At 45.0% G+C, this 15,060-nt stretch overlaps 1 protein-coding gene across 1 annotated transcript in view; it reads right to left on the reverse strand.

Annotated features, from left to right (window-relative positions):
* The window catches only part of LOC145414462 (glutamate receptor 1-like), a 654,998-nt gene that overhangs the window by 150,326 nt on the left and 489,612 nt on the right, over positions 1-15,060 (reverse strand). The window contains exons 12-14 of the mRNA XM_080284028.1: positions 11,836-12,081; positions 11,487-11,596; positions 396-594 (exon numbers count right to left, since the gene is read on the reverse strand). Coding sequence (XP_080140154.1) covers positions 396-594; positions 11,487-11,596; positions 11,836-12,081 — 555 coding nt within the window. The remainder of the gene's footprint in view (positions 1-395; positions 595-11,486; positions 11,597-11,835; positions 12,082-15,060) is intronic.

Genomic DNA, 15,060 nt, shown 5'->3' on the forward strand with positions numbered 1-15,060 from the left:
GTGTATGGTCACTGCAGACGACCCTGATTCAACTCTGTCCAGACTATGATGGCTGATGACGTCACAACAATGCTATCCACAATCCCTGAATGACCAGCAAAGCATTACAATTAACCAAATGACAATACACAGTAATTTAGTGCTTGTGGCATTACACTGTTACCATGGCAAGCCAGCCTCCTCTTGCTACCTTTAGACGACTCTGGGATTGGGAGAGACTTCAGACCACTTCAGAATAAAAACCTCTCCACTGAATACTATCGCGTGGAAGTAATTAGAATACAATGAAACATACCTCACCAGACTGAAAGAATTAAACCAACTGGGATTCATACACCAACCAGAAAACACACACACACACACACACACACACACGCACCACAAAATTGGCTTACCTCGAAAAACTCCACGGAAGATCCCCCTTGGAGCGTGCCATACTCCACCTCAGTCTGACTGGCCAAATCATCCACAGAGTTGATGGGGGTGACCAGCCTCTCGACGGTGAGGAAGGCGGCCAGGTTGGCAGTGTACGAAGAGATTATGATTAGTGTGAAGAACCACCACACACTTCCCACGAGACGACCCGACACCGATCTGGATGGTGAGCGGTGGAAATTATATGCTGTGAGGGAGACAGTTTGTGTGGGTGGGACGGTGTCAAAGATCGTCTTCAGTAATACATTCTTCCCATCTACAGACGATTTTATTCAACTTGGGAGGGATTTTTTCGAAGAGAAGAGGTAAGATACAAGCCTAACACTTCATTAACCCCTTTACTGCAAGAACTCCTGCCTAAATTGCATGTATCGTTTGGTGCCAGCATAAAGATTACAAGTCACCATATTGGAGGATTACGATGGTGGCCTTTTATATTTTATCACCGCTATCATCACACGAATGTACTGGGTTATCGAGAGATTATTCAAATTGTAGGAGTCAGATACAGGCCTCATTATACTTGTCAGAGCAGACGTGCGTCCTATTCCCGAGGTGACGTTTTTGGCTTCGTAGCATCTTTTTTGAACGATTTGTTCTGCATACTCGTGTGTGTGTGTGTGTGTGTGTGTGTGTGTGTGTGTGTGTGTGTGTGTGTGTGTGTGTGTTTTACTCTTGTACATTACGGATGCACAGTATATCAATATTAAACTTATAGCAAACATGAGGAGGTTAAAGAGAAAGGTGTAGGAAATCTCGCTACGGAAGGGGTGCTGGAAAAGATACAGGAGGGGTTAAGAGAATTCGTCCTAATTGGAAGCCATTCAATGGTAGCGTAAATGAGAAAAAATGGATTGAAAGGAATGAATCTGTTTCCTTTTTCAAACTCTTCCAGTCTGAGAGGCCCGTCCTGAGGGGCAGAGAAGTATGCGGTGTTGGTCATTTCACTGCAATTATGTGGTGGAACTATCTATCCATCTATCTATCTATAGCCCGACGCCCTAATCCCGCAAAGGGTGGCCGCAGACAAAACGCCTCCAAGTCGCTCTGTCACCCACCATTTGACTACCCTCCCCCCAACTAACCCCCCCCTCCCTTATATACCTCTCAACTCCATCCCTCCACCTCATCCTCGGTCTACCCCTCCCTCTCCCTCCCTCCACCTCACCTACATACACCCTCTTAGTCAGTCTTTCACTCTCCATTCTCTCCACATGTCCAAACCACCTCAGTGTATTTCTCCTAATCTCAACCACATCCACATCCACCCCACAGCGTTCCTTCACTTCTTCATTCGTCAACCTGTCCCTCCATGTCACTCCACATGCTCCTCTCAAGTAACTCATTTCCACTGCTCTCACTCTTGACTTTTTTTTTTTAATGCGAGGAAGAAGGAACCAAAGGCCATGAGCCCGCAGTAACAGTTCCCTCCAAGAGAAAAACAAAATACAATACAGAGCCAAATTCATGATCCGATCATTTTGAGATGCCTGGACACACTGCGTTTGAAAGACTGGAGATCATAGGCAGCAGGAAATATAGACAGAGGGAGACAGTTCCAGAGGTGACCTGTTGCATAAATGAAAGACTGGGAGTAACGGTTAACTCTTGCATTAGAGAGTTGGACAGAAAAGAGATGAGAGTTTGCTGCCAGACGGGTGCTACGCGCCCGTCGTAGAGGTGGAGGAATGCAAGCAGACAGTTCAGATAGAAAAGAGATAAAGATGCAACAGTGCGGCGAAGAGACAGAGGTTGAAGGGAGTCAGTAAGAGGAGGAGAGTTAATGAGACGAAAAGCTTTTGACTCCACCCTATTGAGAAGAGCTGTATGTGGGGAGCCTCCCCACACATGAGAGTTGTACTCCACACAGGGGCGGATAAAACCCCTGTATAGAGTCAGCAATTGTGCAGGGGTAAAGAAAGAGCGGAGTCGGCTTAGCACACCCGAGCGGAGTCGGCTTAGCACACCCAATCTCTTGGAAGCAGATTTTACAAGAGATGTAATATGATATTTCCAAGTTAAGTCCCGAGTAAATGAAACCCCAAGCATGTTCAAGGATGATGCAGGATTAAGCTGAATATTATTAAACATTAGTGGGTATACCTGTGGAGGATTTTGTCTGGTTGACAGGTGTAGGAACTGAGTCTTAGATGCATTAAAAACAACCATATTATTTTTACCCCTCTTGCAAGGTCCACGCCTGGCTTCCATACGTCAGGGTAGGGATCACAATACTATCATGCAGTGACTTCTTAACTTCCATACTCACCTCCCTATTTCTCATCACTGCTTTCAGTGAACCAACAACCTTGATTCCCTGCTGTACCCTTTCACGCACTTCATCCCCCAAAGTTCCATCCTTACTCATCACACTACCCCAGTACTTGAATGCACTCACATTCTCCATATCCTCACCATCCAACCTCACTGTACACTCTGTGACTTCATTCCTCTCAAACACCATAACTTTACTTTTGTTTACATTAACTTTCAGCTTCCTCCCCCTACACACTGTCCCAAATTCATTCACCAAACCTTGCAACTCCCATTCATCTTCACTCAACAATACTGTATCATCAGCAAATAGCAGCATCGGAATCTTCCAAATCTCACCCTCATTCATTACAGCCACCCCCACATCCACTACCCTACCTTGCACCTCCTTTACAACCCCGTCCATGTATATATTAAACAGCCATGGAGACATCGCACAACCCTGTTTCAGTCCCACATTGAGATCAAAGAACTCACTCAGCTCACCATCCACTCGCACCGTAGCCCTAGCTCCCTCGTACATACTCTTCACAGCACTCAACAATTTCCCCTCCACTGGAACTGCAAAGTTTTATAAAAGTTAAACTGGATCTCTCAGTAATGAACAAATTAAGAGAAGCTGCATCTAAGCTCCTCCATTTAGAAAAGTCTCTAGCTGAATACAATAGCTTGGAGACTGCAAAAAAATAATAATAATAATAATGTTATAGGGCTAAATATAAAAACAGAGAAAAGAAAATATTATCGTTGGAAGCAGAACACTCCTTTGACATCAAACTACGATTTTTGTACTTTATTCCGGCTACCAACAGGAGAGAGAGAGAGAGAGAGAGAGAGAGAGAGAGAGAGAGAGAGAGAGAGAGAGAGAGAAATGAAATGAAATGAAAAGGTAGCACCAGGTAACAAAGACCATATGGCACTGAGTCGCATCACAGAGTGAAAATATGGTAAAGGAGGAAAATAAGGGAAAAACGGAAGATAAAATTAAATATCATACAAAATCCCTAAATGAGTTAAAAAGGACATTAAACGGGTAACAGAAAAATACCAAGACCCACTTAAAACATCGCTTAAATCTGGAGGTCGGCAAAATGAGGATAAAAACGGGAATAGTCGATGGCGAACTCCTGTATGTCGAGGGCAGGCAATGAGAATGTCGTGTACTGACAGGGGAACATTGCAAGCAGGGCAGAAAGGCGGCGAATCGCCAGACATCAATACCCATGAGTAAGACGAGTATGGCCAATCCGTAAGCGAGCGAGGGCAGTCTCCCAACGGCGGTTACGATGACAAGGATTGGACCACGGAGAAACAGATTTAACAGTCCGGAGTTTATTACCAGTCAACATGGACCAGCAAAACTGCCACTGCTGTCAAAAGAACGCTCGGAGGACAGGAAAAAATCAAGAAACTGGAACAGATTGAAATGGCACACAAGGGGACTGGAGGGCTTCGCGAGCCAAGGCATCCACAGGTTCGTTTCCACGAATGCCGACATGACCTGGCACCCAGCAGAAAGACACTGATTTTTTCTTGACAGACAGACGAAACAGCCACTCTTGACTCTCTAAGATGAGAGGATGGAAGCGCGAAGTTGACTGCAACAGAAGGAGTGCACTAAGGGAATCAGAGAATAGAACGAAGGACGATGAAGGATGGCTGTAACATTTATGGGCCGCAAGTAATAAAGCATGAAGTTCAGCCGTCATAACTGAAGCTACTGAAGGAAGGCTATACTGACATGAATGATCAGGGAACTGAACTGCAAACTCAGTACCATGTGCCATTTTTGATCCATCTGTATTGACATGGACTTCAGAAGCATGTTCGACAAGATGTGAGTGAAAGGAAGATCTAAGAACTATGGAAGATGTAGACGACTTTGAGGAAGGCAATATGGAAGAACAAACAGAAGGACGTGGCAGCAGCCAAGGTCGAAACCGCCCAGGGCGAAATAAGAGAACATTGTCTATGGAAACTGGGAAGGACGAGAGGAAGGACTGAACACGAAGTATGAAAGAGGGTCGACGACGGGGATGGGTTAAATAATAATCTGCAACAGAGGAATGTATTTTGAGCACCAACAAAGACAAACTGATGTTGTCTCAAGAAATAGCGAAGAGAAAGTAATGCACGATGTATAAAAAGCGAAGGATAACCTGACTCAGCATAAAGACTCTTTACTGGAGAGGAGCGGAAAGCACCAAGCGCTAAATGAAGACCAAAATGGTGTACCAAATCAAGTTTTAGTAATGTACGAGCGGGAGCAGAAGAGTAAACTTGGCAACCATAGTCTAATTTTGATAAAATACGGGCTCGATGAAGGTTAAGTAGGCATGTACGGTCAGCACCCCAAGACACATGGGATAAAATTTGCAGGAGACATAGACATTGTAAAGTCGACACCTTCAAAGACGAAATATGAGCGTCCCATGTCAACTTAGAATCAAAGATCAGGCCCAAGAATCTAGCAGATGCCCAATACTGGAGAGGATGATGATAAAGATAGAGATGTGGGTGAAGTGACTGACGACTTCGAGTAAAGGTCACTGCACACGAATTAGAAGTGGAGAACCGAAAACCATGAGCAGTAGCCCAAGATGAAGTATTCGTAATAGCAGACTGAAGAAGACTCTGTAACACTACGGAATTAGAGCTTGCAGCATAGACAGCAAAGTTGTCAACATATAAAGAAGAGTGTACACCTACTGGGAGAGACGCAACAATATCATTAATTGCAATAAGGAAAAGTGTTGTGCTAAGAACCCCGCCCTGAGGAACTCCTTCGTATTGTGGGCAGGAATCAGACAAACTATTGCAGACGCAAACAGAAAAGGACCTATTTGTCAAATCTTTTTGAATAAAAACTCCTATATTGCCAACAATACCAAATAATTGGACTGTACGGAGAATATGATACTTCCACACTGCATCATATGCCTTCTCAAGATCAAAAAATACAGCAAGGACTGATTCACCTTTGGAAAACACAGCCCTAACATACGTTTCTAACTTAATCAGTGGGTCCAAAATACTTCGCATCTTTTGGTAGCCAAACTGAGCTGGAGATAAAAGATGGTTAGATTCTAACAACCACATTAGCCTAGCTTTAACCATACGTTTCAGGACTTTGCAAAGACAGCTCGTCAGAGCTATTGGACAATAATCTTGAGGAAGATGGCCATCTTTAAATGGCTTGAGGAAAGGAATAATAAGCACGATGTGCCAACTTGGGGGAAATTCGCCTGTGGTCCAAACACAATTATAAAGTGCTAATAAAAAACCGAAGCCCTGCCGATGAGAGGTGTTTAAGCATATTGTAATGAACATCACCTAAACCTTCATATGTATCTCTGCAAGAACGAATGGCATCACGTAATTCCGCCGACGTAAAAGGAGCATTATAATGTTCTTCATCAGAGAGGTGGAAGTGGAGCGGATGATGCTCTGCTGTCGAACGAAGTTTATGAAAGTCACTCATCAGATGAGAGCCTTTACTAACCTCACTAAAATGTTCGCCTATCGCACTGGCATCTAAGTAGGGATCTGCTATGGAAGTACCATGCAGATGGAGGACCGGAGCAGGAAATGGTAGCCATTTACCTGCTATCTGAGGGATACAGGCCCAAACCACTGAGATGGGCGTGTTAGAATTAACTCGAGAAACATATAGCTTCCATTTGGATTTCTTGGCCTCTTTAACTGTTCGACGATCGGCAGTGCTGACACGTCGGAAAAGTATAAGATGATAAACTTTATCAGCGGTGTGACGTTTGCGGTGATAGCTCATCCAAGTAGCCCGTTTGATGTGGAGAGCTCTTGAGCATTCCGGCGTCCACCAAGGAACACACTTAAACGAAAAGGGACGAGTGGTCTTAGGAATTGCCTGATGAGCAGCATTTAGGACCACATCGAGGAATTTAGTGAGCATATCTTGTACACAAGAAGGAACAGAAAGAGGAGTTGTATAGGAAGTAAAAGCTGTCCAATTCGCTCGAGCAAAACATCAACGTGGAGGGCGTGGAGTAGAAGAATATGACGTAAGTTGAAGATGTATTGGAAAATGATCACTAAACAGACAATCTTGAAGGACAGACCAAGTGAAGTCAAGAGAAAGAGATGGAGAATACAAAGAAAGGTCAATGCAGGAAAAGGTATGCGTACGTGCATCGAAGTGGGTGGGAACACCAGTATTGAGGACAAGAAGCTCATGATGGTCAATAGAAGATCCCATCAATCGACCACGAGGATTGATAACAGAATCACCCCAGAGGGGATTTCGACTATTAAAATCGCCAAGTAAAAGGTATGGAGAAGGAAGACCGGAGAGCAGGATGGCTAATGCCGAAAAATCAAGTGCCACTGAGGGGGAGAAATAGAGGGAAACAATTGTTAACCAACGTCTAAGAAATGTGCGGGCTATAACGCAGGGGAGCTCAGTAGAAATTTGTAATGGTTCAAATGGAACCGTATGGAGGATCAAAATGCAAACATCAGAAATTGAACGAGGTGAGTAAAAAAAGGTAAAATTGGGGACAGGTGGGGACTCCTGAAGGCGAGTCTCCTGTAAGCAAAGCACCATAGGTTGGTGAGCAGAAAGCAAATAACCTAAGTTGTAACTTTACATTGTGAGGTAAAACTGCATAAATTCCACTGTAAAATAGACATCGTAACATAAAACAGAGGATCAGAACAATGACAAAACTGATGGTGCTAAAAAGCTATGTTTGCTGAAGAAGAGGTTACCTTTGAGTAAGGATAGTGGGTACTGAAGAACCACTGGAGAACTGAGTGGTGGTAGGGCATGACTTGGGCATGGAAGAACGGTGGTGAGGGAAGGGGGTTTCTTCCCCTGGAGGCAAAGGAAGGTCTAAAAGGGATTTGACGATAGGCTTACTTGAAGTTGAGGTGGGGGAAGAAGAGAAAGGAGGAAGTAACGGAGAGATTATGGATGAAGTAGAGGATGTAGACGCTGCAGCCTCAGGGGGAAGAGGAGTGGAAGGAAGAGTGAGAGGAGGAGAGTGAACATCGGCAGAAACGGTAATTGTAGAAGTGGAAATGGGGACGGTTGCAGCAGTGGTTGGAACAAACAATGGTGAAGAGGTATCCTGAAGAAACCGTGTAACTTTCTGGATAGTTTCGGGAGAACTGTCATTCGAAGATGCATGACGAAGTGGAGGGAAGTCAGACCTGGAGTAGAGAGGAGGCATGCAGCGCTTTTGGGGAACAGGACGCGACCCACGATGGGCTTTACGTTTCTTGACCGACTGAAGGGGAGTGGCAGGGTGGGAGAGGCGTGGCCAAGAACGGGAAGGATGCGACACGGGTGCGGAAGTAGATGACGACGTAGGTGGGGTAGAGGAAAGAGAGGTGGAAGTAGAGGAACCGAGAACTGAAAAGGAATTTGATAACGGAATAGGGGTGGACGAAGAAGGGCAAGAGGTGGTTGAGAGAGAAACGGACAAAGGTTGGGCCGCAAAAAGAGAACAAGAAGGCTGTAAAGAAAACGAGGGAGAGGACGAAGAAGTGACAAAGACATCCGAGGTTGCAACAAAAGAATAGAGACAATAGGCTGTGGCAGTAGCATCTGTATAGCCTTGACGTCGTGCTTCCCGGTGAGCTTCAGCCCGGCGGAGTCCAGTGGACCTCACATTCAAATTTATACGAAGGGCAACGACGATCAGTGGCGGTATGCTCACCTCTACAATTAGGACAGCAGTGATGATCCGAGGGGCATTCATCATCCTTATGATCTGAAGATGAACAAAGGCGGCACATAGGAGTGGATCTGCAAAATTTCAGGGGGTGTCCAAACTTCCAGCAAGCACGGCATTGACGAGGGACTTGGGGAGATTCTTTAACGTTTAGCTTGAGACCACCTAGCATAACAGTGGTAGGTAAGGTACGCTGTGAAAATGGATTTTTGCAATATTTATAGAATAGTGGCAGCGATGTGTAGGAGGAAGCGAGTAACACTGTACCGTAACAATTTTATGACCCCGGAGTTCTAAAATGTCCTGGATAAGAGAAGAACACTCTGGCCACTGACGGTCACCAAGATCGACATAAGTGGGAACTAAGACTGTCCCTACACAAGAATTGAGGGGAACATTTTTTGTTACAATAATCAGTGTACCGGCAGGACTAAGTAAACTGGTCATCACAGTCGCCTGTTCTTCGGACTGAACTGTTACAATACGAGAGCCATCTGGACGAGACGTAAATTGGACATCTTTGCCCACCTCCTTCAATAGGCAACACTGAAAAAGGTCATCGCCTGCTAGAGGGGCAGTTAAGGGAATGTCAAAAAACTTGGTCCAGGTCTGGGGGCCGAGCAAAGCTTGGAATTTGTCATGTTCTGTTTGCTTAGGAAATGGGAGTAGAGATGGACGAGGACGAGAGATACGCGTGGAAAAGGTAGATGAGGTAAGAGGAAGATAAGGTTCTAGAGTAATGATAGAGGAGTAGCTAGTAGAGGAGGACTGGGCAGAAATTGGAGGAGAAGAAGGTGAAGGTGAGGGGGAGGAGGAAAGAAGCGGAAAAGTGGAGGTAGTCGGTGGGATGTCCGAAAGAGAAGCCGAGGTCGTTACCTGGGTCAGGTTGGCGGCAGAACTGGGGGAGGGGGAACTAATATCCAAATCCATAATGGGATATGAAACAGGAAAGGCTCATCATGTCGGTTGAAAAAGGAAGGACATTAAGGGCGAAACCCCGAGTCTAGAGACCCGGCCAACGACCCCAATGGGGGTCAAACTCCAGTGTGCGCCCCTTACCCTACCCTGGAAGGGATAGTGACACTGCACCAGAGAACAAAGATTCCCTGCACATCGAAGGGTCACCAGCCAATGACCGAGAGTCCCGCCGCTGAGCCACGGCACCCCCGGAACCAACAGCCACAGCCCAGCGACGTTTCCGCCTCCACAGAGGTTCCCTCTGCAGAGGTCCGCACACTGCGGTGGTGCCGAACGACCATGACCCCCACCACTGGCCAAGACAATAGCCCAAGGGCACACCCAGTCCTTCCTGTTGCAACTTATGCGTGGCCAATGATGAGAATTTTGATGAATGTGGAAAAGACCAAGCCATTTAAAGCCAAATGATAGCATGGAGTGAGACAGGAGAAAACGAAAGAAGTGATAGAAAAAGAAAAGTGCCTCGTAAAATTAGTTGAGGCAACGACTGGGGCCCAAGGAGGGGGGAGAGAGGAGAGCAGAATGGACTTGAAGGCCATCTTGCAACCAGGCCTCCACGTCTGTGGAGGGAATGAAGGTACCCTGCTAAAGCTCCCCACACATCACTCCCCAGTCGATGCCCCCGAAGCCTCCCACGACGGCAACAAGCAAGGGAACGGAAGAGAGAGAGAGAGAGAGAGAGAGAGAGAGAGAGAGATGGATGAAACACACACACACAAACTAATCCCATTTAGCCATACATTCTCTTTTTCTGCCTGTCTCTCCGATAAACATGGACTCACCAGTTATTATAAACAGTAAAGCCGAACCACCTCTACATAAATAAAATTAAAATAAACATATGGTATACTAAACATCAGAAGTCCTATCGCCTCTCCTGCTTTTCTCTCCATGGGGTTCGATAATAATCAGTCCAGTGAATCAGCGGCAACCAACATCGATGATTTGGTATGGCACTGGTATAAAGTCATCAGAGTCGGGTGCTATGGATTCACCACACTGATTTTCAAAGCTCATGATGGGCAGAAGTGACAGGACTTTTGATGGAGACTGTACATAAAGCAGACTGTACATAAAGCCTGTATGGTTGATGTATGTTTCTCGCTGCTCTTCAGATAAGGTTTTTAAACGTATGTGGTAGGTGGGGGCGCTCACCATCCACTCACTCGATGCAGTGCTGCTTTGGGTGTCTGCCCTTTCCTCTCTTCCATCCTTCCTCATTTCTCTTTCTTTCCTTCATTCTTTCCATTTTCTTCTGCCTATTGGTGACTTTACACTCCCTCTTCTGTGTTTCCTTCCTCTTCCTTCTGCCTATGGGTAGTTCTACAATGAGTGACATGCCAAATGGTTTCCTGTACCCTACACCAGGAAACCACTTACAACGCTGGGTGGTAACCATATAACCAAATTACGGCGCCTGCTTGTTTAGTAGGTAATTAAGGTGGTCCAGTCCGACTGAGCTTGTGTAGGTTTATATCCAAGGGATTGTTGGGGTTTATTGCTCACGTAATGCCCCTCAGGGATGAGTGAGGCTGGTCACTCTCATCTTAAATGTCAGGACCAACTTGCCTAGCCCCGGGTTCCTACTCTCCTCGTGGGGCGACATAGGATTGGATGATGGATGGATGGATATAATTATCATGAAGCCTATCTATAAATAGTTACGTCAGACCAACTAGAAAAACACAGGCCATAAACCCAGTATAGTCAATATAATACTGCAGTTGTACCTAACCTTGCATAGAAATCAATCCTCTGTTGCATGTATTCCCCAGGGTGAACCTGAGACCATGACTTTGTATGTGTTTGTCTGTCTGTCTCTCTTTTAGGATTCTTTAGACCAGCAATTATCAAGTAAGTCTTTCTACTAACATAAAACCCAGACAACCGAGAAATAACCGTAATATATGTACGGTCTGTGTATCAGCATTAATAATTCTCACCTGTTCAGGCCAGAATTCCGTGACCCTTTAATACCTGTAATCATGGAACAAGTCTTTCCCTTAATATTTAAACCAGACCTCGTAGGAAAAAAAAAATGGGTCTTCTCTGTATGATGTATGTATCTATGTACCAGTAGCTCACCTTGGGCAGATATCGACCCCTTGTTGCATGAACGCCCCTAGGGTGAACCACAGACTGTTGCAGATGCTGAAGTCGTTGCTGACGCTTGACTTGCCGTACATCTCTATCACCTGCGAGAGGAAGGGGAGGGGAGGATATGGCTACATATGTAACTATTATTATTATTATTATTATTATTATTATTATATTACTATTATTATTACCAGTTACACCCCGTGTGTGTGTGTGTGTGTGTGTGTGTGTAAACTTGACAGCCCGTCCAATGAGGCTCAGCATTCCTTTTACACATCAGTTACTTCCCTCACCAAAGTAACAATCACCTCACCCGTACATTACCCTAACCACTCACCTTCCACTCGCTGGGGCTGAATCTGCTGACGAGGAACAGGACGATGGAAACCCCGACGCAGGCGAAGACGATGCAGGTCCAAATCTCGTGGGAGAGTGGCGACATGAAGCTGAACACTCCGGGTTTCTCCTTGGAGGGCTTCTTGATCATGATGGAGATGCCTTGGGTCATGAAGGGCTTGGTGAAGTCGACTACCTGTTCCCTCGAAGATGTGATGGTTAGTGGCGCGATTGCTATGTCCGCCTCCTATTGCCCAGAGAAAATGTATGAGTTTAGAAGTATGTTGGAGCCTTTATAAACGAAGCAAAATCGAAAAACTGAAAAACATTAATCATCATCATCATAACAGTAGTGTATCGTGATGCTGACAATTCTCTGTGATGCCGATAATTAATTGATAAACAAAGCGTTTTGCGTTATGCTCCACTATATCCCCCACACACATATCAACCCCCTTTACAGCAGTACAGACATACACAGACCCCCAACACTTTCCAGAGTCACCATCCCGCCCCCCCCCTTCTACACATACAAAACACACACACACACACACACACACAATTCATTCACTTTCACACAACCCCTCTCCTCCCCAGGACACACTGATATATCCCGTTTATTTGCTATACACTACTTATTTCATTACGTCCACGGAACCGCTTATATTACGACACAATAAGCGCCCGCCATTAACGAATATACTCGTACAGTAAAGGACGAACTTATCTTTCTCAATGCTCAGCACTTCAGCCAGTCATGTCCCTCTTTATATAGGTTGGGGTTTCATTCATAAATTACGTGTGCTTCTTATGGCTGTTACCGAAAATCTCCACACGCTAAATTTTGACATACGTTCCACTTGGTAAACTGTAACATACGTACAGTAGTGAGGATTTAGATCCAGTCTAGATTAGCTCCATCAATTCGAGGAAGTCAGACATCCTCCTTATCCTCATAGTGTTGTTTCTAGTTTACAAGCCATGTTGCTGAGAAATTAAGTTAATCTTCTCCTCTTAGTATTATTATTTATCCTCCTCCTGCTTTCCTTTTATTATTATTGTTTAAGAGTGCTGTGGTGGGGCATGCAGAAGAGGTGTGTGGTGTGAGACGTGTGGGTGGTGGTGTATGAAAAGGAAGTGAATGGTGGTGCGAGGAAGTAGCCTAAGGATGGCCGTGGCTGAGAAGAGACATGCATATGAAGTGTGGCTGCAGAGGAAGGATGAGGTGTCATATGAGAGGTATAAGGAAAAGAGGAATAGGGCGAGAAGGGCTGTGCGTGATGCTAAAGTGGCAGCAGATGAGAGGTGGGGTAGGCAGCTGATTGAGAATTTTCAACAGAATAAGAAAATGTTCTGGAAGGAGGTTAAAAGGGTGCAAAAGGGAGAATTTGGGAAGGAAGAGCGAGTAAAAGCAGAGGATGGAAGGATGTTAACTGAGATGGATGCAGTAAGGAAGAGATGGGCAGAGTATTTTGAAAGATTGTTAAATGTAGAGGAGGAAAGGGTGGCTGAGACTGTGGCGGATGGAAGGGTGCAAGGAAAAAATGTGTTGGGAGAGTTGAATGATTCTTTGATCACGAAGGAGGAAGTGGAGAAGGCAGTAAAGGAGATGAAAACAGGGAAAGCTGCAGGTATGGATGGGTGTGCTGTGGAATGTCTGAAGGGTGGTGGAGTGACTATTGCTGACTGGTTAGTAAGACTGTTGAATGTGTGCTTTGTGAAAGGTATGGTGCCAATTAACTGGGCAACTGCTTGCGTGGTCCCATTGTATAAAGGCAAGGGTGATAAGTATGAATGTACTAGCTTTAGGGGTATAAGTCTGTTGAGTGTTGTAGGTAAAGCGTATGGTAGAGTGTTAATTATGAGAGTTAGAGAGGGTACAGAGGGAGTGATTGGTGATGAGCAGTGTGGCTCTAGGAAAGGGAAGGGATGCGTGGATCAGGTGTTCGCTGTGAGACAAGTGTGTGAAAAGTATTTAGCGAAAAGCAAGGATGTGTTTTGGGCATTCATGGATTTAGAGAAAGCGTATGGTAGAACTGATAGGGAGGCTTTGTGGACTGTTTTAAGATTGTATGGACTTGATGGTAGGTTACTAAAAGGGGTGAAAAGTTTTTATGTAAATAGTAGAGCGTGTGTAAGAGTGGGAAATGCTGTGAGTGATTGGTTTCCCGTGAGAGTGGGGCTGCAACAGGGATGTGTGATGTCGCCTTGTTTGTTTAACCCGCCCCATCCCGACCACTTTTCCACCACTGACTCCCCCCAGTCCTGACCATTTTAGGAATTTTTTTTTTTTTTGGGCTCAAACCTTCTCTTTTGGTGAGAAACATCGAAAATTCATAGAGTAATCGCTCACCTGAGGTTTTAAATACTCATTACAGGTAGGAGTACCTCCTTACCTTACTGGGTTTTCTATCAGGCTGGCACCAAAGAAAACGAGTTCTATGGGAGGATAACTATTTCACACCACTCATAAACTGTATTTATTTATTTACTTGGTACGAATTTATATGTAGTACAAGAGCATATTGGTTTTCAAGCAGTAATATAGGCATTATAAGCATAGTTTCACTCACTAATACCTGAAATTTTTTTTGCCACATTACCTGATCATCATTTCTAACTGTTTCTTCCTCTAATGCTAGGAAAAGTTTGTCCTTCACATTGTCATTGATTGGGGAATCACTCTGGCCCTGAATTTCGTACCATGGCTTGACATGGCTATACTGGCCAGGTCACTGATAACAGGTGAATTGCTGAGACAATGGCATGCAGGGGGGGGGGGAGAGGAGGTCATGCTGGGTACTACATTCTCCCTGCCTGGCATCTTGTTGAGGAAGGTGTCACGTGTATACGTACCAAAAATGACTCGCGAAAATTGAAAATTGTGCAAATTAGGGACCTTGCAATTTTTTCGCGTTTATGTACGTCGACGGGATTGGCAGTGACAAAACGTGTGGACATTAAAGAACGTTGACGGGACGCCGCGGGTTAATATTTATATGGATGGTGTTGCAAGGGAGGTGAATGCAAGAGTTTTAGGTGGAGGTCTGAGTCTGGTGAATGATGATGGTGGAGAGTGGAATCTGAAGCAGCTGCTGTTTGCAGATGATACTGCACTGGTGGCTGATTCAGAAGAGAGATTGAGACAGTTGGTAGAGGAGTTTGGAAGGGTGTGTGATAGGAGGAATTTGAAAGTAAATGAGAATAAGAGTAAAGTGATGAAGTG

This window comes from Coenobita brevimanus, chromosome 1 (genome assembly GCF_032717465.1).
Source record: "Coenobita brevimanus isolate Jiangsu-jjx chromosome 1, ASM3271746v2, whole genome shotgun sequence".
Taxonomy (NCBI): domain Eukaryota; kingdom Metazoa; phylum Arthropoda; class Malacostraca; order Decapoda; family Coenobitidae; genus Coenobita; species Coenobita brevimanus.